This window comes from Bidens hawaiensis, unplaced genomic scaffold, assembly GCF_021521415.1.
Source record: "Bidens hawaiensis isolate Kalapana, Puna unplaced genomic scaffold, B.hawaiensis_p1.1 tig00009570_1, whole genome shotgun sequence".
In the NCBI taxonomy this organism is placed as follows: Eukaryota; Viridiplantae; Streptophyta; class Magnoliopsida; order Asterales; family Asteraceae; genus Bidens; species Bidens hawaiensis.
The window spans coordinates 490,109-512,543 of record NW_027491715.1 but is presented as its reverse complement, the minus strand read 5'-3'; the positions used below and the strand labels follow the sequence as shown (position 1 = coordinate 512,543).

At 34.1% G+C, this 22,435-nt stretch overlaps 3 protein-coding genes across 4 annotated transcripts; 2 read left to right on the top strand and 1 right to left on the bottom strand.

Annotated features, from left to right (window-relative positions):
• The first annotated feature begins 11,714 nt into the window (after positions 1–11,714).
• Positions 11,715–15,783, top strand: LOC143532969 (pumilio homolog 23-like). Its single transcript, XM_077027866.1, has 9 exons — positions 11,715–11,947; positions 12,028–12,694; positions 12,787–12,936; positions 13,014–13,157; positions 13,234–13,353; positions 13,428–13,613; positions 13,695–13,843; positions 13,966–14,148; positions 14,235–15,783. Exons 1-9 carry the CDS (start codon positions 11,745–11,747, stop codon positions 14,740–14,742), a joined length of 2,310 nt encoding a protein of 769 aa, XP_076883981.1. The 5' UTR covers positions 11,715–11,744; the 3' UTR covers positions 14,743–15,783.
• A 769-nt stretch (positions 15,784–16,552) lies between these two features.
• LOC143532943 (RING-H2 finger protein ATL3-like) lies at positions 16,553–16,999 on the bottom strand. The gene has a single exon (XM_077027840.1). The coding sequence runs from the start codon at positions 16,997–16,999 to the stop codon at positions 16,553–16,555; it is 447 nt and encodes a 148-aa protein (XP_076883955.1).
• A 1,959-nt stretch (positions 17,000–18,958) lies between these two features.
• LOC143532922 (uncharacterized) lies at positions 18,959–21,804 on the top strand. Of its 2 annotated transcripts, XR_013135267.1 has the most exons (5): positions 18,959–19,372; positions 19,962–20,024; positions 20,646–20,683; positions 20,801–21,425; positions 21,509–21,804. XR_013135267.1 is itself a non-coding variant. In XM_077027826.1 (4 exons), exons 2-4 carry the CDS (start codon positions 19,962–19,964, stop codon positions 21,216–21,218), a joined length of 519 nt encoding a protein of 172 aa, XP_076883941.1. In that variant the 5' UTR covers positions 18,959–19,372; the 3' UTR covers positions 21,219–21,488. The 2 variants fall into 2 exon arrangements, 1 of the variants encoding a protein (XP_076883941.1); XM_077027826.1 differs by lacking the exon at positions 21,509–21,804 and having other exon boundaries at positions 20,801–21,488.
• Positions 21,805–22,435: the final 631 nt, after the last annotated feature.

Sequence of the window (22,435 nt, the reverse complement as noted above, 5' to 3'; positions counted from 1 at the left end):
TATGTGTATTTAATGTGAATATGTTTTCTTTTTTTATTTTGGAGTTTTTTGATTACTATAGACCCTACTATACATGATTGTAGCATTATTGACTATTTTTTTAAAGATGTGTTACTCATATGTGTATTTAATGTGAATATGTTTTCTTTTTTTATTTTGGAGTTTTTTTATTACTATAGACCCTACTATACATGATTGTAGCATTATTGACTACTTTTTTAAAGATGTGTTACTCATACACCCTTTATATATAGGGTGTACATAGAAGATATAATGTGTGTTAAAAGGGTGTATAAATATAAAAAAATGGTGTGTGAATAACCATTGCCTTTTTTTATGCGTGTTAAGTCCGTACATTTTTTAATTTGGAGAGTTTTGTTACTCCGTATTTTATTTTGGTCAGACTATATTGTCTTAACCAGTGGTGAAGCTTGAACTAAGGCACCGGGAGACCAAACTCAAGATTTATTCAAAATTTCACAAACGAAGGGAGCCAGGCTCAACGAAAACGGCTAATTTGCACTACGTATAAAAATTTTTGGCCCAAAAAGGCTAAATTTTACATTACGTATAAGTGTATAACAAAATTTCGTCCGAAAACGACTAAATTTTACACTACGTCTAAAAATTTTAGGCCGAAAAAGGCTAAATTTTACAATACATATAAAACATTCAGGTCGAAACCGACTAATTTTACACTATGTCTAAAAAATTTCGGCCGAAAGCGGCTAAATTTTACACTACGTATAAAAAATTCCGGATAAAAACGAGTAAATATACACTGCTACGTAAAAAAGGCCCTGACCCCAAAGCAACATTCGCCATTGGTCTTAACTGGGTTTACGTTGGTTTCAGAGTTTGGCTTGAGTGTTCGATCAGAAAACCATACTGTCGGCTGCCACTTGACACTCTTCGTGCCACTACAAGAGTAGAACTCCTTGTAGTAACACACGATATGACTAAAACTTAGGTGGACTCGATATTCGAATTGACAATCTTGTAAGTCATAACTCAAAATCTTCATTGTCGTTATCCACTAAAAGTGTCACAAGTGGTTATCACACTTGAATCATCATTGTAGAACCTAAACCTCCCATCACTAGACCATCTATGTATGTTTTTTGAAAAATATTTTATCGGATATATAGAATAATACAAAATACTTGAATTATGCGTATTGCTAAGGGATTACTCCATAAAATAGTAATCAACTTTGAAAGTTGTTCCAATCAGGTCACTGATACAAACTTTAGTTCCAATCAGGTCACTGAACTTTCATTTTTGTTCCAATCCTATATATTTTACCTGGATAGCAGGTAATCTAAATTTTTTTTAATTTTTCAATGTTTTTACTTTGCATAATAACTTTTAAAGGTTGCGAAAATTAGTAAAAATTCGAAATATAATTTTAAAACTTCGAAAATTTGCAAAAAAAGTTCGGAAATTTGAGGTTCGGGTTAGAACGGGTCAAGGTCGGAACGGGTCAAAACGAGTTTCGGGTCAGTTTTTTTTAACCAATGAATCAGCGTGTTTTCAACACGTTACAACTCGTTTTAACAGCAAAAGCTCGTTTAAGCGATTTTTAAGTTCGTTTCAGCACCTAACAGCTCGTTTAAGAGATTTTTAAGTTTGTTTCAGCACCTAACAGCTGTTAAGTGATGAAACGAACTTAAAAATCGCTTAAACGAGCTGTTAGGTGCTGAAACGAACTTAATAATCGCTTAAACGAGCTGTTAGGTGCTGAAACGAACTTAAAAATCGCTTAAACGAGCTGTTAGGTGCTGAAACGAACTTAATAATCGCTTAAACGAGCTGTTAGGTGCTGAAACGAACTTAATAATCGCTTAAACGAGCTGTTAGGTGCTGAAACGAACTTAAAAATCGCTTAAACGAGCTGTTAGGTGCTGAAACGAACTTAAAAATCGCTTAAACGAGTTGTTAGGTGCTGAAAAGAACTTAAAAATCGCTTAAACAAGCTGTTAGGTGCTGAAACGGTTTGAAAAAATCGCTTAAACGAGCTGTTAGGTGCTGAAAAGAACTTAAAAATCGCTTAAACGAGCTGTTAGGTTTTGAAACGAACTTAATAATCGCTTAAACGAGCTGTTAGGTGCTGAAACGAACTTAAAAATCGCTTAAACGAGCTGTTAGGTGCTGAAACGAACTTAAAAATCGCTTAAACGAGCTGTTAGGTGCTGAAACGAACTTAAAAATCGCTTAAACGAGCTGTTAGGTGCTGAAACGAACTTAAAAATCGCTTAAACAAGCTGTTAGGTGCTGAAACGGTTTGAAAAATCGCTTAAAAGAACTTAAAAATCGCTTAAACGAGCTGTTAGGTGCTGAAAGAACTGAAAATCACTTAAACGAGCTGTTAAGTGCTTAAACGAATTTAAAAATTGCTTAAAAGAGCTATTAGGTGCTGAAACAAACTTAAAAATCGCTTAAACGAACTGTTAGGTGCTGGAACGACTTGAAAAATCACTTAAACGAGCTTTTGCTCTTAAAACGAGTTGTAGCGTGTTGAAAACACACTGATTCGTTGGTTCAAAAAAAAAACTAATCCGAAACCCGTTTTGACCCGTTCCGACCTTGACCCGTTCTAACCCGAACCTCAATTTTCCGAACTTTTTTTGCAAATTTTCGAAATTTTAAAATTATATTTCGCATTTTTACTAATTTTCGCAACCTTTAAAAGTTATTATGGAAAGTAAAAGCATTGAAAAATTAAAAAAAAAAAAACTAGATTATCTGCTATCTAGGTAAAATAACTAGGATTCGAACAAAAATGAAAGTTCAGTGACCTGATTGGTACAAAAGTTTGTATCAGTGACTTGATTGGAACAACTTTCAAAATTGATTACTATTTTATGGAGTAATCTCTATTGTTAATTATTCATATGGAATGTTGGTTGGTTTGGTTTTAAATTTTATAGATAAATGTGACCAGTCTAGGAGTTGACCATTGACAATGTGTTGATAATAATTGGTGTCACTATAGAGGAGGGATTAATCATTAATCATTTTATTAGACAAAATTATGAAAAACATCCTTTATTTTTGTTTTGATTTGCAGGTTTTTTATTTGATACATACTTAAAAAGCATTCTCGGGATTTATGTTTTTGTTTTGTTTCACTTTTTTTTAATCATTTATGACTAACTTTGTTAATTTTATTAAGTTAAGTGATGACGGTGAGGGCAAAATGATCTTTTTACCCCATAGAGTATTATGGTGTGAATTATCGCTAAACCAGCCGTGATAAGTTATACAAAATTACTGGCATTGTTCATGTTTGTCGATTCTATTAATTCCAACACAGAGTATTATGGTGTGAATCATATATAGGAAATTTGTCAATATGGAAATAATGGCTTATCGCACTATCTTATCAAAATAAATAACGTTTTGAGGACTATACATGCTAATGAGATGACAAATCGCATAGCTTTAGCCTAGGCCACTTTAATGAGAAATAGTCTACTACCAGTATATGTTGTGGGCACCCAAATGAATGTCGCATTGTCGTGTATAACATGTGTACAAAAATAAAAATAAAACTTATAAATTTAGTTTCAAGAGGTCAGAGTTTATGAGTTTAAGGGCCGATCTAAATTTTAAAAAGTACGCCATGACAAATTCCATAGGAGACTGGAATACATCAACATCAAAAGTATTAATTTGTAATTTTTACCTTTGGGTTGTAAAAATTGTGATAATTCGGTTAAAGTATTTGCAAAATAATGTTAGAGCCTGACATTGGAAGTGAAAACCTGACATTGGAATAGATTAAGAGCATGAGTAAGAATCGTTGATAGATGGATGTGTATGTAATCGTTAAAAAAATGCCAAAGCACCGCTTCGAGTTTTACAGGGATAAATGCCGTTATAAATTTGAGTGAATGGGTGCAGGGGATTGTTTTATGGGGGTGTTTGATGCTTGCATTTATTTTAATTAAAATCAATTTGGCAGGAATTTGAAGGAAAAAGAAAAGGAAAAAAACACACTTCATAGGAAAAAATATCATATTTTTTATACATAACTAGTTATGTATAAAAAATATCATATTTTTTATACATAACTAGTTAATTAAAGTATTGTGTTTTTTCATATAAATGGTGTTTGACAATACAAAAAATCATTTTACTTTAGTTTTTTGAAAAAGTAAAAAATATTTTTCTAAAAGCCAAAAGTCTTGGTTTTTTAAAATAACTTTTTGAAGAAACCAATAAGATGATAAGCGGTTTTCAAGCTCAATCCCAAGTATGTACTAACTCAAAAAACCTTCACCTAAATGAAAATATTTAAATCTAAATAACTTTTCTAAAAAAAACAATTTATTTCATTTAACATGAAACAAGTATTTATTTAAATAGTAAGTGGGTCCATATAACACGTGTTTTTGTATTCTTTACTTAAATTCAATTAATGGGTGACGTGAGAGTGATATTTTGACTCTTTAAATCAAGTTGGCTTTCCATTTAAAAAGGAAAAAACAAATTGGGTAGAGGTATATGGCTAAATGCATGCGTATATGTCATAAATGTACGGTTAATGTGGGGTGATTGGCGAAGGCGGCTTTTGCCGATGGTGTACCACGCTACTTTCCCTCGTCCACATGAATATTTGTTTGGTGACATCATACCAGGCTTATTTAGTTATTTATGACTTCACAATAGTTTAAGGCTATACGTTGCCGTGTAAAGTCATGAGCGTTTTAGTTGGCACATAGGCCCCATAATTCAGTGATGGACTCGGGACTTTTTGTCAATGAGGTTTCATATTTTTAGCGTTCAAGTATTTTGAGTCGGTCGTTGTTTCGACCGGGTCGAGGCGAGAAACATTATACAAAAGAATATCATAATCAAACTTTCTTTTCAATTATCACCACATGAACGGGTCAAAATGGGTCGGGTTGACACATAACCCCCCCCCCTTCTTTCAAATTATCAACTTTATGCTCCTTTCGACCGATCACTTTGTTCGCGCCCCTTCGCGCCCCAAATCGCCCAAATTGTAGCCCCATTACATATGGCCTAATGTAACATAAAATAAGCACTTTAGTTATAACCAGAATTATTCAACTCGCGCGTTGTAACGGAGGTTTGATGGGAATTTAATCCTATCATTTTGGTTCGTTATGTTACTAGTGGCACTTTCTACCGAAACTAAAAAAAACTAAAAATTATAAAGCCGGAATATGTTTAAAGATGTAAAAAAACATATACAATTTGTTGATTGCTTTATTATTTAACTAAAAATAAATAAATAAGAAATTGATTTTTAATATGGTCATAATATTTCTAAAGTAAAACATTTTTATGCTTTTCCATACATACATTTTTGCTTACATGCTTTACTTTTTCTTGAAAAGTTATTATTTTTACATTTTAAAGATTTAAAGGCATTATAATGACAATGCTATGGTTGTAAAGGTATAAAGTTGAATGACATTGTTACCGACGTATAAATGTATTAAAAAAAGTTACCTATTTCCATGAATTTATCTCCTTTAACCCATTCTATAATATTTATTATCATTTTATTGAGCATTTAAACATCTTATTATATGAATTATCAGTTTTAAACGTAATCAATACCTTGAATTATTTCATAGTTTTAGGTGAGTTTTAAAGAGGAGAATTTAAGTTTGAAAGCCAACCCAATAAAGGTCCAGCTGTTTACACATGTTTTCAAGTCAAAATCAGACGGACAAATATTTATTTTTTAAAACTTTATTAAAATTTTAAATATGTTATGAATCACCACCGACAACCTTGCCGACAATATTGTATGACACCAAATTTCAAAGGCCATATAAACGTGTAAGAAAAGAAACATCCATGTGAATGGATGAACATTTTCAACACAAATTGAATGCATATGTTTCCTAAATAGTAAAAGTAGTTGTATATATATGAACCTTATGTAACAAAGGAAGTAACAATCGAAAGTTACTGAATATATATCTCTCTCATGTTTTTGTTTTCTGTCATCTTCAAATTGTTCAATACATTGATAGTCTTGTTATAATTTTAGTGGTAATATTATAACACGTTATCAGCATGAGCCGCTTATATCCTAACCAAGAAAGGTAATAGACACAAAGGTATCTACATAAGCATCATAAACACTTCTTTAATTATGTACATTAGATATATATCTATGCATATACATATACTAACTAATATACTGAGTAATAGCAATAATGTGTATAAAATTGTTATTAAAATTTGATAACTATTCTAACTTTTATTTATATATACACACTAATATCTCATTTAGAAGTTAGATTTATTTACACTAACAATTCTATTCTTATTATTGTGCATACTAATTATATATATTTTATAAAATAAACTGTATTTAATATCTTATTTATTATCCTACTTTAAAATAATTAATATTATATATTATATATACACACACACACAAACGGTAATGTTACCGTTATAAACGGTAATATAACCGTTATAAAAGGGCTACAAATTTTCACTATAAATAACCAATCATTAACCCCATTTCATTTACAACAAACACTCTTATTATTAAATTTATCCAAGATAAAATTCTCAAAATAATTCACCCGGTTTTGATGTTGGTCACTATAATGCTTATACTACTTCTCATTCTAATTTTTAATCTCCCATCTGAAGATTTCGGCATTTTCTTTTTCTTTTATATGTTTATAGCTCTACCAATGTATTGTATCTCATTGTTGATTGATATATATGGATTCTAATATTTATCTTATTATTTGCTCTATTATGTTTAGCAACAAAATGCCAAATATAGCAAAACTCGAATTCCCTGCACTCAACATTTCTGGAGAAAATTATATATCTTGGACAGCAAATGTCAAAAGACATTTAAAATCTATGGATGTTTTAGACGCAATTATAAGCATGTGTGGAAAACCGTTAACTTCAACTAGTGAACTATCAAACTGGCATTTTAGTGGTTTTTGGATGTTTCCAAGGAACCATGCATAAAGCTGAAAACAATGATATGTATTTTAGAGGTGTATGGATGTTTCCAACTTAAGGGACTTCCCACCATACCACTTAAATATTAATAGTATGGGTTTTAAATATTAAATCTTATGGGGTCTTTAAAAAATCTAATGTACCGTTTTTAAGAAAATTTAAATAAACATTGGTGTGTCGGGACCCCGACTCACAATATGTGGCCCGCCCCTGCCCATAATGCCAACTTCATTACGTCAGGGCTTCAAAACGAAGACGTTATGGAGCTGGCGAATCGGCAATATCGTTATAACAAGTGATAATGTGGTATTTTTATGGGTCCAAACTCCTTTTCAACCAATCATCAATTTTCCCTTTTCTTTTTATCATTTTTTTTCTTTTTTATTTTATTTACGTCTGGCTAACTCCGAACGTGATAATTAAATGGAAAGTTAGTTAGAGCTCATCGTCTATGTGGTGGGATGTCATGAACTTTTTAGCTGGCTCACACCCAGTGGCGTAGCTTAGTTGGGGCTAGGGGTGGGCTCGGCCCCCTCCGTTTTTTTATCGGTGGTGTAAATCTATCATTTTTCGGCCGAAAATTTTTATATATAGTTTATACTTACCTGTTTCCGATAGAAATTTTGAGCCCGACCACCTCCCTTTTTTGATCGGTAGGGTAATTTCATCCTTTTTCGGCCGAAAAGTTTTATACACATTGTAAATTTACCCTTTTTTTATCGAAATATTGAGCCTGGCCCCTCCGTCTTCATGCTCGGTAGTGTAAATTTATTCTTTTTCAGCCGAAGAGTTTTATACATAGTGTAAATTTACCCGTTTTCAACCAAAATTTTGAGCCCGCTCCTCTCCAGTTTATGATTTTTTTATAATATTGAGTCCGGTCCACTCGACGTGTATGTCCAAACTTCGTCACTGCACACAACCATACAACCAATTGATTGTCACTTGCAGTAGCGGATCCAGAAAGTTTATTCAGTGGGGGAAAAATAATCGTTGAAAGAAAAAAAAAGTGCATATGGAAAATTTGTTCTTTGTTCAATTGTGCAATTTGTCTTTACGATCTTTACTACCAAAAAACATCTCAACTGTTAACTTAAATTTCTGTTACGCTAAAGGAATGAACCATACGAGTTTAAAGTTAACAAATCTTTTATCTCTTTGCACGCAACTAACATAGAAAAAATGAACCATACAGGTTCAAAGTTGCCATGACGTAACCTTGTGTTAATCTTTTTAAAGCGATAACCAAACTTTTGAATTTTCATGTCGACAACAATATTGTTAAAAAATCAAGTAATATTAAAATCTAAGATTTTAATACGTTTTCCATAATACGAAGGATCTTCTCTAAAAGTGAATTAAATCCGCTTTATTGTATATATGTAAATATACGATATTAATATTTATTCTTCATAACACAACTTATTATTGAGTTTTCCATGTAGGTTAGTTATTTAACAAATTTTAAATTCTTGCTTATATGTAAAACTTTATTTAGATTTAGTTTTAAAACTACAAAAAGATGTTAAAGTGAATTTTAGTTGGGTCAGGAAGAAGGGCTGGAAAAAAATTTATAAAAACCTATTAAAGAGACATTTTTTGAAACAAATTTACACTAATTTGGAAAATTGAGTGGGGGTATATACCCCCCAGCCTTCAAGTCAGTCCGCCCATGGATTCATTTGAATATATACAGTTACGAGACTCTGAATTCACGTGTATCGTGATTATACAAGTACTATGATTCAACAACATTTTGCATGACAATAAATTGAAGGGATTTTATTTTTTATTTTTGGCAAATGGGCATACCAAAGAAAGTCTAAAGCTGCCGACATAGAAACAACAATGTAACAATTGTAGTTTACATCGTTGTTTTTTTGAAAGGTAACGTTATAAAAAATACAAACTCGGTTAGACAAAAGCTAACCCTGGACAAAACAAAAACGGTTATATGCTAAAGAGATGATTTTTAATCCACTCAGTTCAACTAATAAAAAATTTAACACTACGACTAGAATACCACAAATACGACAATAAAATCATGGAAGTAAAATTACAAATCCCCTAAGGGATATCTTTTTAACAAACTAACGTGTATACCCTATACTTGACGGGCACCGGATCGGTATCAAACATTGTTTGTGATCGGTATCAAATATTGTTTGTACTGGATCGGTATCCTGTTTTGATCAACACTTCAGATTTCAAACTCGTCCTTATAAAGCACCAATTTTTCCTCTAGTACCACATTTTTCACAAAGAAACTAAACTACATGTAAATATTAAATTAACTAAACAACGTCACCAACTTTTATATTCATCTTTAATCACCAAACCATTTTTATCAAAGAAACTAAACTACATGTAAATATTAAATTAACTTCTTAATAACAACTTTTTTCTTGAAAACTTATTATAAAAACTAAGTTACACTAAAAAAGGGAAAATGTCACATGATATTAACTAAATTTCATAAGTGTTTTAATTAAATTATTTATGCATTTGTTCTTTAAATTGGACAACTAAATCTTTAAATCAAGCTCAACAAATTTTTTTTGCATTAAGAAACAATGGAGGTGAAGATATGAGGTAGTTATATTTAAAATTTAAAAAATGTTAACAATATTAAAAAAATAAAGGATAAAATTCACATCACCACTCCACATCAACATCACAAAAAAGAAAAAAAAAACCTCATTAAAACAAAAATAAAAAAGTGTTAAAAGAACATGTTAAAACCTATAATTTAATAAAATATAAAAATTGAATTACTTGTAAACTTGAATGACCTAATTTGAACACTTTTGAAATTTGGTTACTATTATATAAAGTTACCTAAAGGTGCACAAAATACCTGATTCCAAACCCGACCAGAAACCGCTTCCTACCCGTACCCGACTAGCGGGTACGACCTGATATTGGTTTTCTCTCTAGACCTGTACTCGGTACCGGACCCGCCAGAACCAGCTCCACCTTAATCTGGTCAGGTTACCCCCCCCCCCCCCCCCCCAAAAAAAAATGGTAAAATACATGACTATACCCAAAACCAGTTACTACTCGACTCTGTTTTAACTTTTGTTGACCGTACCTGGAAACTGGTCGGTGCACCTTTAAAGTTACCCACTAAAAGCATAATTGATAATTTGATATATACATAGGCCCATATAAATGGGGCTATAGCCCAATGGTCCAATTCATTTTAACCAGTTTATCGATCACAAAAACCAACCTTCATCCATCGTCTTCAACACACGTCTTGCAGCCGCACCGTTCTGAACTCTGAAGCTTACTTGCTTAGCTAATAACCGTCATTAATGTAATCACATACAACTCTCTTTTATTACTGTTCTACATTAATTCAAATAAGTTTAATTTGGTTTCACTGCTTACTGTTTTCATTCATTGATGCTCGATTTATATATATATATATATATATATATTATAAGGTTATACGTAACTTTTTAGGGTTTAATTGATACTTATTTTTGTACTCTATAATATGAGGAAAATTAGAATACTAATTTAATTCTATCATTCTATGCTTTATTTGTAACTGTTAGGTTGTAGAAATAATCCTACAGTCTACCGGTTTAATTGAATTTATGTTTGTTTGTTTCGAAAACTGTATTTATCGCCCCGTGCTTGTCTTATAGCGTATGTTTATACGTTTGTAAACGAATCGACCTGCGAATGAACACAAATATATAATCGAACAAAATTTTGTGTTCATGTTCGTTTAGTAAGGAAACAGGCATGCTCGTGTTCGTTCATTTGAAACCTAAAAATAATAGAACAAATATAAACGAATGCAAATGAACATAATTGACCAAACATAACCAATTGTATGTTACACACACACATATTTTAGATGAGCCCCTTTTATGCTTAAGTTTTTATAAATATAAACGAACATAAATGACGAACGTTAATGTAAGAACAAAACATGTGTTCGTGCTCGTTATTTTAATTAAATGAACTAAAAAATTTGTTCATGTTCGTTCGTTTATTAAATAAACGAACTTCCTGCTGAACAGTTAATGAACGTTTAGTTTGTTTACAGGCCTATACTTTTATTCCTCGTAGAAGTAGAGTATAGTAGCTTTAGCTAGGGTTTACTGATGTTGTGAGCAGGTTCAATTTGTGAAATAGATAGTTAGAAACTTCAGCCAGGGTTTATATATGTTTTTAATTATTTATATATATTCTATGCAAAATCTTTAAACGGGTCTAAGTTCTTCGGCTCAAGAGCTCGTATAGTACCTTAAACGAGCCAAAGCTCTGCTCGAGCTTGGTTGGGCAATGTGAAATTAATACATAGAAGTCTAAAAGAGGTAAAATAAAAAATTAGACAAGGCTTGTGAAGGCCCGAGTTTTGGCTCGGTAACTAAAAAGCTTTATTTAGCTCTTGGCTTATTTTGAGCTTTATATCAATCTGAGCTCGAGTAGCTCGCGAGCGGTTCAGCTCGTTTGCACCTTTAATGTCTACACATAACTAGTTAGGAACCAACTTCTTTAAAATGGAGATGGAGTTCCATATTGTAGTTGTGAGCTTGTGAAATGTAGTTTTTTTTAACATGAGTTGGGATATATAGCCCTCTGCTTTTTCTTGTTTGAAAATTTCAGGCTTACAAACACCACTGTAATTTTTTGGTTATATTTCACTTCTGTCTAGGATATGCATTTAAGACCTGTACATGTTTCATTTGGCCTGACCCATTTTTTGTCCCCTTTTAGCGAGATTTTGTCTGGACTTTCCGTTGATGGTTGCTATTGGCTCAAAAGCTCTACCATTGAGAAGACCGAGAAACTGTGATTCAGTAACTGATAGAAGAAGAAACATGGGTAGGAAATCAATGAAGAAAAGTAAAGGTGGTGAATCTGGTGGCGCAAGCAGTGAAACACACAATAATAAACAATACTCAGACAATCAAGAATCTTCTGTACCACACTCATCTTTTTTAAGGTTTGAACACTTCTATATACCCATTTCTTCTCGTGCAACATAAATTCTATGAGTGTAATATATGCTGTGATGTGTTTTAGACAACAGGTTGATCCAGAAACAGCAAAATACTTTGCAGAGATTTCAAATGTTATTGAAGGTACTGAAATCGATATGGAAGAAAGATCATCAATTTGTGGCAATGCTTTGGAAGAAACGAGAGGGAAAGAAGTAGAACTTGCAACAGATTATATCATAAGTCACACTCTGCAAACCCTTCTTCAAGGGTGTGATTTAGACCAACTTTGTACCTTTTTACAAAACTGTTCAAAAGATTTCCCTCAAATTGCAATGGATAGATCTGGATCACATGTAGCTGAAACCGCTCTTAAATCTTTAGCTGCACATCTTCAAGAAAACGGGGACCAATCGCTTATTGAAGTGACTTTGAATGATATTTGTCGGGTGATTGTTGCTAATCCCGTTGATGTGATGGTTAATTGTCATGGATCGCATGTCATTAGAAGTCTTCTTTGTCTTTGTAATGGGATGCCATTAGATTCATCAGATTTTCACTCCAAGAAGTCATCTGCTGCTCTTGCACAACGGTTAAATTTCAAGTCTTCTCGGTCAGATAGAAGTGGGTCCCATGTACTGCATCAGGGGTTTCCTGATATGCTGAAGTTTCTTGTGTCGGAGATACTTAAAGCTGCTAAAAAAGATATTGAAATCCTGCAAGTTGATCAATATGGCAGCTTGGTTTTACAGGTATGTTTTATTGTGTTATGTTCATTTTGTTTCTTTGTATGGTCACTTTCAATGCATAATGTGTTTGATTTTCTGTTGTAATTATACGGCAGACTGCTTTGAAGTTATTGGTTGGATATGATGAAGAGTTAATGCATGCAATTCCAGTTATTCTTGGCTTTAAAGGGAACAATATAGACAACAATATTGTTAAAAGACTTTTGAGTTTAATGAAAGAAACTGCTTTTAGTCATCTGATGGAGGTTTGATACTATGCTTGCTGATTTAAACTATTTTCACTTTACAACTATTTATATAATCTTGACATTTTTTTATTCAGGTTATTTTGGAAGTTGCTCCTGAAACCTTGTACTCTGAGTTGTTAACAAAGGTTTTCAAAAATTCATTATTTGAGATGTCTTCTCACCACTGTGGGAATTTTGTTATCCAAGCCTTAATTTCTCATGCTAGAAGTGAGGATCATGTAAGCGATCGAATAGTTCAAAATTTTAATTATTATAAAGTGTTGAATGAAAATATAATCTTTTTATTATATCCAGGTGGAGCTGATCTGGAAGGAACTTGGTACAAAGTTTAAGGACGTTTTTGGAATGGGAAAATCTGGAGTCGTTGCTTCTCTTCTTGCTGCATGTAATAGGCTCAATACTCATGAACAGAAAGTATGCAACTTTAGAATCACCACTCTGGTTTATCATTTTTTCGTTATGGTATAATTGTATGATTTGTTTTGCAGTGTTGTCAAGCTCTCATTGGTGCTGTATGCATGGAAAATGAGCCTCCTAGATGCATTGTTCCTCGAATACTGTTTCTTGATAATTATTTTTACTGCAAGGATAAATCCAGCTGGGATTGGCCAAGTGGTGCTAGAATGCATACAATCGGGACTTTGATTCTTCAGACAGTTTTTAGATTTCCAACTGTGCGTGCCCTTTTTTTCATTTTTATCATGATTATTTTCTAGGATGTATGATTTTTAAATCATTTTGTGTATGCTATACAGGATTTCATTCATGCATTTATCTCGAGTATGACATCTTTGGAAGAGAATCAACTCCTTGACACCACAAAGGACTCTGGTGGGGCCAGGGTTATTGAAGCTTTCCTTAATTCAGAAGCTTCTGGAAAACAAAAGCGTAAATTGATCATCAAGTATGTACGCTTATTCCTTTCTATGGTCAAAAATCAAGTTTATCTGTACTTTTTCAGGCAAACCATTACGAAATAAAAACAAAGTTGACATCTTTTACTGATTATTGTTTTTTATTTTGAAGATTTAAAGGCCATTTTGGAGAACTTTCAGTACTCCAATCAGGTTCATTTACAGTAGAGAAATGTTTTGACGTGAGCAGTGTCGCTTTGAGAGAAACTATCGTATCAGAAATGTTAGATGTGCAAGCCGAGCTCTCAAAAACAAGACAGGGCCCACATCTTTTGAGGAAATTTGATGTCGACGGGTACTTTTTTCTATTTACATTCTAAACTTTAAAAATCAGATTCGATAGCTAAAAAGTACAAACATTGTGTTTTATTCTTTCAACAGGTATGCAAAACGACCCGATCAATGGAAGTCAAGACAGGCATCAAGAGAATCTGCATACAATGATTTCATTTCTACTTTCGGATCAAATACAACAAAATCCTCATATAAAGAATCAAATTCAACACATCCAAAATCACAGCAAGAGAAGCTTAAAGATACTCAATTAACATCTTCTCACACTCCATTCCTAGCTAATAAACCGTTCAAATCATCTGGCCAAAAACGCCACTCAGATGGAAACGATAACCGTCCCGGGAAATTCAGCAAACATAAAGAATCAGATTCTGCACGTCCAAAATCACAGCAAGAGAAGATTAAAGATATGAGGAAGGAGATTGATACTCAGTTAACATCTTCTCACACTCCATTCCTGGCTAATAAATCATCTGGCAAAAAACGCCACTCAGATGGAAGCGATAACCTTTCTGGGAAATTCACCAAACATACTACTGAAGACGTCGCGAAAAGCAAACAAAAATCACCTAAAAAAAGAAAGCACGACGGTTGAGATTAATGAAGCGTAACCAAAGGTGAAAGATTGTTGTTTTATTTAGTCATATTTTAAAAATTTTGCTCATTTTTTCTGCAAGTTATGATAATCGAAAATGTTCTAGATGACTGGTATTTACTTTTCAAAACTGCTTGTTACATATAAGTTGGAAGATGAACTACTTTAAGTTTAACACAGCTAGAAGTTTGGTAACTAAACTGCAAAACTAAAACAAGAAAACAAAAATAAAAGTAATCTGTGTTACTCTAGTAAAAGCTTCCATTGACAGACTGAAACTGATCCAAAACTAATGAGATCACTTGTTTTGGATTGGATTTGCTCCGCTACGAGGTATTTTTCTAAAGCTCGATTCGACTTTCTTGAAAGGCTTATTTGATCTTGCCTGCAAGTTTTCCAATGTTTGTGATGTTGAAGAAGCTAAATCTTCATTTTTCGACATTAATCTTCCTTGAACTCCATTAGTGTATGAAACAAGAACAATGAGTAGTATTGTTAGGAAGACAAGAACAACTGTTTTAGATTTAGTATTCATGGTTAAGGATCTTGATGTGTAGGAGTATGCATATATGCAGATGTTTTTATATGTGGGTGTGATGTTGTTGATGGGATCTTTGACTCTGTTAGTTTTTAGTATTAGCTGTTATTTTGGTATAGATTCAAAAGGTTGTCACGTGATTAGGCATGTGATAGTATTATTATATGCAACTCTTTGTGATTCCACTGATTCATACTTTGATAGTGGTGATGTGGTGCCTTTTGCTGCTTCTATTTGCTCCATTTGTCAAGGTATTCTCATGCTGCTTATTTTTTTAATTGGTAATATTGAAGATTGATACATGGTTTTGCTTGTTTTTTTTATTTATAATGGACCTGCTATTTCAAATTCAAAAGTTAATCTGGCTTTTCTGTTTTTTTGTTTTTGTTTTTAATTATATTGATTGATGGTCAGAGAATAAATAAACAAGCTTAAAAAAATAAATTAAATCTAGCTAAATGATTCTAAACAAATTTGTTTAATTTGTTCTTATCCTCAGTTTTTTTTATAAATTTGTTTGCACAAAATACCCGGTTCCGGACCCGACCCGGTGTACCTGACCCGGAACCGATTTCTACTCGTACCCGACCCGCGGGTAGGACCAAGTATAGGATTTTTCCCGGAACCGACCTAGAACCGGTGGAACCGGAACCGGAAATACCCGGTCAAAACCTGACCTTACTCTACCCGAAACCCGAGAAAACCCGGTCAAATACCCGGAACCGGTTCTTAACCGGACCCAGTTTTGACTTTTGTTGACCATCATCGGAAACGGTTCCTACCTAGTTCCCGATTCTTGAAAATACCCGGTTTGTGCACCTCTAAATTTGTTCAAACAATGCTTGAATAACCCATGTAAATGTAAAGGACATTAACTGAACATAAGTATGTAACAAAATAAGCTAATGTTCAATAAAAACAATTGTTAACTTGGTAAAGAAAATAAAATTAGACAGCTAAATTAGCTGATCTGTATTTAATCTATTAATTGGTTATTGGTTTTTGAAACCGAACAAATAAGATCATCAGTTTTCTTTAAAAATATGTACTTATAGAATGTTATAGAGATACATATTATTAGTTTAAGAATTGCTTAGAAAAGAATAAACAGATAAATTTACACTTTGGTAGATAACCAACTTCATTGCTAGTTATGCAATTCAAGCTTGGTTGCTGACTATGAGCTGCGGTATCGTGTCTGTCCAAATACCGTGCTGACATGCTCTATATTCTCGTGAACGATACCATTTCCGTTCACGAACCTGGAGTTTTCTAATCTTTCCTATCGTTACCTTCCCCACGCGATACATCCATTAAGAAATCTGGTCTTCCGCTATTCTTATGCATCTCCAACGACGATGAAGAAGCTCCCTGTCCATCCACCAAAACAGTTACCGATTCGTGTTGATCGATCGGCATTTCAAATTGGTCAACAATCGATTTTCTACAAACGGGACAACTCGAATGCGAAAGAAACCACATATCAATACATTCCATGTGAAACCCATGACCACATTTTGGCAACAGCCGAATTTTCTCCCCTTCTTCCACCCTCGATAAACAAATTGCACATTGTAAGCCTTCTCTAAACCTTCCGGGATCAAACTGTATAACTCGTAAGGTTCGCAAGAACGAAACGTCAAGTCCCCGTTGCTCAGGGACGCGGTTGACGGTTTCTTCGGTGGCTCGTTGACGATGGTGGGGGAAGCAGTGGACCATGATCATGCAGATAATGATGATGAATAGAGTGATGACCGACGCTGTCAAGAATTCCATTACAGCTGAATAACACAAACTGGTACTGTTTGTGTTTGATTTGTGGGGAGTTTAAGATAGATGGGGATGATTTAAGGAGTAAGGTGTTGATGGTAGATAGAGAGCCAAGGTGTTGATAGTGGTTGTGGCCTAGAGATTGTTGGAATTCATATTCATTACCGTTTTCTTTGACTTTTTAAAACTTTGATTGGTATGTTTTGAACCTACAACAAAATTTATTGACTTTGTTACAAGTAATTATAAATGCCAAGAGTTGACTACAAAAGTAGTACTTGTAGGATTCATTGTAGTTTAAAACAAAATCAGTAATGGTTTCCACAATCAATTTTTAATTACTTATGACTTAAAACTTATTCTAGAGAATGTTTATTGTAAGCTAGATGTTTGTGTTTAAAATGTTTAAAATTAGGCGTTGATTAATCATCGATTACTTGCTGGTTAATCCTGATTAGTCTCATTATTTCCGATTGATCCCTGATTAATCCCAACTAATAACTAGTTCACATCCTACCGCGTGCGACTTAACGCTTTTTTACAACCAAACATGTCGGACACGACACGATAATACACGATGATCTGCTGTGCTAAACACGATCACGACACAATAACTAATCCTGTCATTTTTTTCAAACACGAACCTGTTTAGTAATAAGTTAACATGTTAAGACCTGTTAAGTGATCTGTTTAAAGACAATGAATAATACATGTGCAACCAAACCAAAATTTTCAAAACGAGTATAAAAATCTTAATTAATAAATAACTAGTTTTCAGACCCTGCCGCGTTGCGGCAAGGTTGTTAATATTAGTAGACATATTGTTATAGTAGTAGCTACATTAAGGTTTTAGCCTATTATAATTCATCTAGTAATTCTAGCAAAACCGCTAATTCTATTCTATAGTGGGTAATTTTGACACATTTGTTTATGAATGGTTTGATTCATATAATGTGTGAAACGAATGGTTCGATTCAGATTATTTGTGTCGGGCCATTAAGTAAAAATTTACTTGAAAACGTCATATAAAAAGAAAGATGGTCGAATAATATAAGTCAAAAGGAGCACAAAGTGTGATTAAAATGCGTTAGACAGACAACATCCACAACATTAAAATGAATATGATAGTTTTTTATTTGCAATACCAATTTACCGTGCAATAATAAGTTATTTTCAGGTAGTGTAGACATGTCCATGAAGCTACTCAAGAAATTGAGAAACTGTGAGCATTGTTTGTTCAATAACATCAATTCTGATGCTTTCAATTTGATTTTATGTCAACTTTAGTTGTAAATGTACATATATAAATATATAAGTAATTCATAACATATTTGAAATAAAAAGTCACAAATCCATAACATACTAGAAACAAAAGACGACAAATACATAACATACTTTAAACAAAAAATCATAGAAACAAATTATAACATCCAAAATATAATATTGGGTTATGACGACATTAATGAAATATTGTTTGTAAGAATAACCATTAAGAGGCTACCAAACAGCCCTTAAGGCATTTTACAACTAAACATAATAAATTCTGCAAAGTCAGATTCAACAAAACAAAAAAACAAAAAAAGTGAAACAATAAGTATCATTATCTTCCTTCTTCACCGGGGTCGTGTTCAATGGCGAAGGATATTTGGGGCCAGGGGTGGCGCCAACCCCCTTCGTTTTTTGCGCAGTAGTGTAAATTTATTCGTTTTCGTTCGATATTTTTTTTCATACGTAGTGTAAATATATATGTTTTCAACCGAAAATTTAATCCCGCCCCCTCTGTTTAATGCGCATATTTTCGTCTGGTCCTGGGTCCCTCGACGTCTTCGTCCAGGCTTCGCCCGCTCATGTTTATCATCCTCTGATTATTCAACCTGAAACCCTAATCCTGCTCAGACTCTTATGGCGTTTACAGTTACAGTTACAAGTCTCTATAAAATCCAATTACTGACCTCCTCATGTCTTTATTAACCACCTCACAGTCTCCATTCATTAACCTGCATTCAATCGGACTTCAATTTCATCCTCATCATGTTCCGTCGTTTCTATCGGCCAATCATAAACCTACCAGACGGAGGAGATATTACAATTCCACTGGATGTTACGGTCATCTTACGGTTAAAGCAGTTGCCACGTTAGAACCTGTATCAATTGATAACGAGAATAATATTAATAATCCACACACGCTGCTGGTTGATGATGATGATAAACCTAAAGCTCTAATTGAAGATGATGATAATAAGGAGTTGATGAGACGTAACAGGATATCTAAGGCTAATAAAGGCAAAGAAGCTTGGAATAAAGGTGTTAAGCATACTCCAGGTACGCACTTACTTACTTACTTGATTGATTCATCATTTTATTTGATGGTCTTAAACGAGCTGGAATTTCGGCTAAAAAGGAAGCCCCCGTAAACTTTCTTACGGATCCTCAAGAAGGAAGATCTACATTACGACCAGCCGATATACTTGTTTTTGGGTGGGTAGGGGGAAAACACGCTTGTGTCGACCTCACAGGAGTGTCCCCTCTTGTTGGGATTAGGGACACTGGAATTGTAGCAGGCCAGGTAGCATTGAAGGCGGCATCGGGCAAGGTTGCTAAACACGAGAGAGCTTGTTTGGAGAATCAACACGTGTTTATCCCCTTCGCCTTTGACACATTTGGTTTCTTAGCTCCGGATGCCGTGGACCTTTTGAATAGGGTTCAGAAAGTTGTGTATAGTAACGTATCAGCCCATAAAAATCAAAACTTTGTTTTTAGTCGGATTGGGTTTGCTATCCAAAAGGGGGTTGCGGCCCAGCTTGTTGCCCGCTTACCTGCCACTTCATTGTAAATCGTTTGGATGTTTCTATAACACAGGATGAATTTGATGGTTTAATTATGTACTTATTGTTGTTCTTCTAACATGAAGATGTTTGCAGAAACTCTGCAGAAGATCCGTGAACGAACACGCCTCGCTATGCGTTCTCCTCAGGTAGTTTGTTATTTTGATTTGTGCTTGAATCTCGGAGTGAGCAATAACCGAACAGTTAACCGAAATTGAACCATAATTTACAGAAAATCGGTTATTTAACTTATTTTTTTAACCGAACCGAATCATTTATGATTTCATATAATTCTAGCTTTTATTCCTTCATTTCATGTATTTCATCTTTTATACCGCCATGTTCTGTTAACCGAAAATCGGTAATTTTTTTAACCGAACCGAACCGAATCATTTATGATTTCATATAATTTTAGCTTTTATACCTTCATTTCATGTATTTCATCTTTTATACCGCCATTTCATGTATTTTAGAAGCAAAAATTTTGGCCCAAGGTTGGTTTTGGTTATTAACTGAAATTAACCGAACCGAACCAAAACTGACAAACTAATCGATTTTGGTTTCGGTTTAGGCTAATAACTGAACTGTGCACACCCCTACTTGAACCTGAATGAACAGACAACATGTAAGCATGCACTTTGAATCTTATATATGTTGATTACCAGATGTACATAAATCTAATCATTTATTTAGAATTAAGCACTTACTGTCTGCTTATATGTCAAAAGTTTGAGCCAATTTTACATTTACAACATCTGTTCATGATGCAGGTCAAGATGAAGCTTCGTAACGGAATACATAATCAAACGTGCGTCTTTTTAGTTTTCTTTTTTCAATACTATTTCTTTAACTTTTCAATGTTGATATTTGACATTTGAGTCTTGATTCTTTATAACATTTGAATCAACTTGGAAACACTGTGCAGTCAGGAGACACGGTTAAAGATTGCAGCTGCAGTGCGGGTCACGTGGGACCGGAAGCGGTTCAGCCGGAGGATGATAGCCCGTTGCCACCGTGAATGGCTTAATCTACTTTCAGAGGCTTCTAAAAAGGGCTTTTGTGGTGAGGAAGAGCTGCAGTGGGACTCTTACGATGTTATTAACCAACAGCTCGGTAAGGAATTTAAAGAAGGTATTGAATCGAGAAAAAAGAAACGTGGGCTTGGCCCAGGGGTTAGAGCACCCAAAACCCTTGAGCAAAGACGGAAAATCTCAGAGGCCATTGCTGCCAAATGGACCGACCCAGCATACCGTGATCGGGTTCACTCTGGCGTAGCTAAACACCATGGAAAAGATCCTGAAGCGAGAGATCCAAATTGGGGGGATGAAAAAGAAGGAACCTAAAAAAGTCAAACCCGTGAGGGACAGACTGTATGATCCGAAAGTTAGAAGTCAACAGGCTAAGTTAAATACAAGTAGCGGTTCTGTAAAGGCACCACAGGCTAGATTCAAGGACCCGCAGGCTCGACACAAGTTAGAGATGTTAAAGTATATTAGAGCACAAAGAACGGCTTCGGATCCCAATATAAGTGAAGCTATCTTAAGAGCCAAGTGAGTTTATCTTTTAAACCTCTTTCAGTTTTAATTAGTTAATGAATGTATAGTGATATTAATGAAATGATTGTGTTTTTCAGTATTTTAATTGGTGAAGCTCAGAGAGCTGCAGACGCATTAGAAGCGGCTGCAGCAAGTCCAATGGCTGAGGCTTCTTCAATGGAAACCAGGAAGTTGATTGCTGAAGCAATGAGTTATATCAAGTCCACAGAGATGGGTGGTAATGGATATGCAGGGGATGGTTTTGACAAGCAGGTGATAGTTGAAGGTGTAAGGGAAATCGAGCGTGAACGGAAAGGGGTCGGTAGACATTGCAAAGTTTGGTGAGGGGGGTCTGCAAGTAAATGTGAATGGAATAGAGCATGTTAATCTATCATTAACATCATCATCATCAAGATCAACATCAGCAACAAGTGATTTGAGTTTGAAGATGAAGTCGGTGAAGAAAGATGGTGAGAAGCAGGAGAAAGGAGGCAAAGGAAGAAGATGGGTTTTTGGGAGGCTGGTTGAAGCTGAAGATGAAGATGAAGATGAAGATGAGCAGTAGAATTAGTTGGTGTGGCTTGTCTTTGTAGTATAAATCTGGACAGAATACAGAAAAACATGTCATGCCTTAGCCTTTTTTTTCTCTATGGCCTATGCTTCCATTTTTTTACCATACTATTTTGTCATTATAACCTGGTAAATCATTTTATATAAAATCTTGCGTTCACAAAATTTTCACTATACGCAACTATTTAGACACCAGGGTGTTTATCATACGAGTCGTATATGGACTACTTTTGTCAGTTTTGTTTCGGTCGTGTTTATATGCCTTGTATAAGACCTATACCAACAGTATAGGTTCTATATAAGCTGTCAAAGGCCTATAGGAGTCGTATAGTACCTACCGGTAGTATAGGCCAGCACGGGGGTTTGCTCGTCTTTATATGCCTTGTACATCTTCTCTTTGCCCTAATTAATTTCCTGTTTAATTAAATCTCCATAGTGCAGTACTGTAGTGTGTG

Excerpts from the sequence above, each read along its gene's own strand:
- LOC143532969 (XM_077027866.1), top strand. The coding sequence starts at position 11,745 with ATGGTTGCTATTGGCTCAAAAGCTCTACCATTGAGAAGACCGAGAAAC. Across the intron at positions 12,695-12,786 it reads ATGGCAGCTTGGTTTTACAG|ACTGCTTTGAAGTTATTGGT; the intron begins GTATGTTTTATT and ends ATTATACGGCAG. Across the intron at positions 13,158-13,233 it reads ATGCTAGAAGTGAGGATCAT|GTGGAGCTGATCTGGAAGGA; the intron begins GTAAGCGATCGA and ends TATTATATCCAG.
- LOC143532943 (XM_077027840.1), bottom strand. The coding sequence starts at position 16,999 with ATGGTCCACTGCTTCCCCCACCATCGTCAACGAGCCACCGAAGAAACC.
- LOC143532922 (XM_077027826.1), top strand. The coding sequence starts at position 19,962 with ATGTTTGCAGAAACTCTGCAGAAGATCCGTGAACGAACACGCCTCGCT. Across the intron at positions 20,025-20,645 it reads TCGCTATGCGTTCTCCTCAG|GTCAAGATGAAGCTTCGTAA; the intron begins GTAGTTTGTTAT and ends TTCATGATGCAG. Across the intron at positions 20,684-20,800 it reads AACGGAATACATAATCAAAC|TCAGGAGACACGGTTAAAGA; the intron begins GTGCGTCTTTTT and ends AACACTGTGCAG.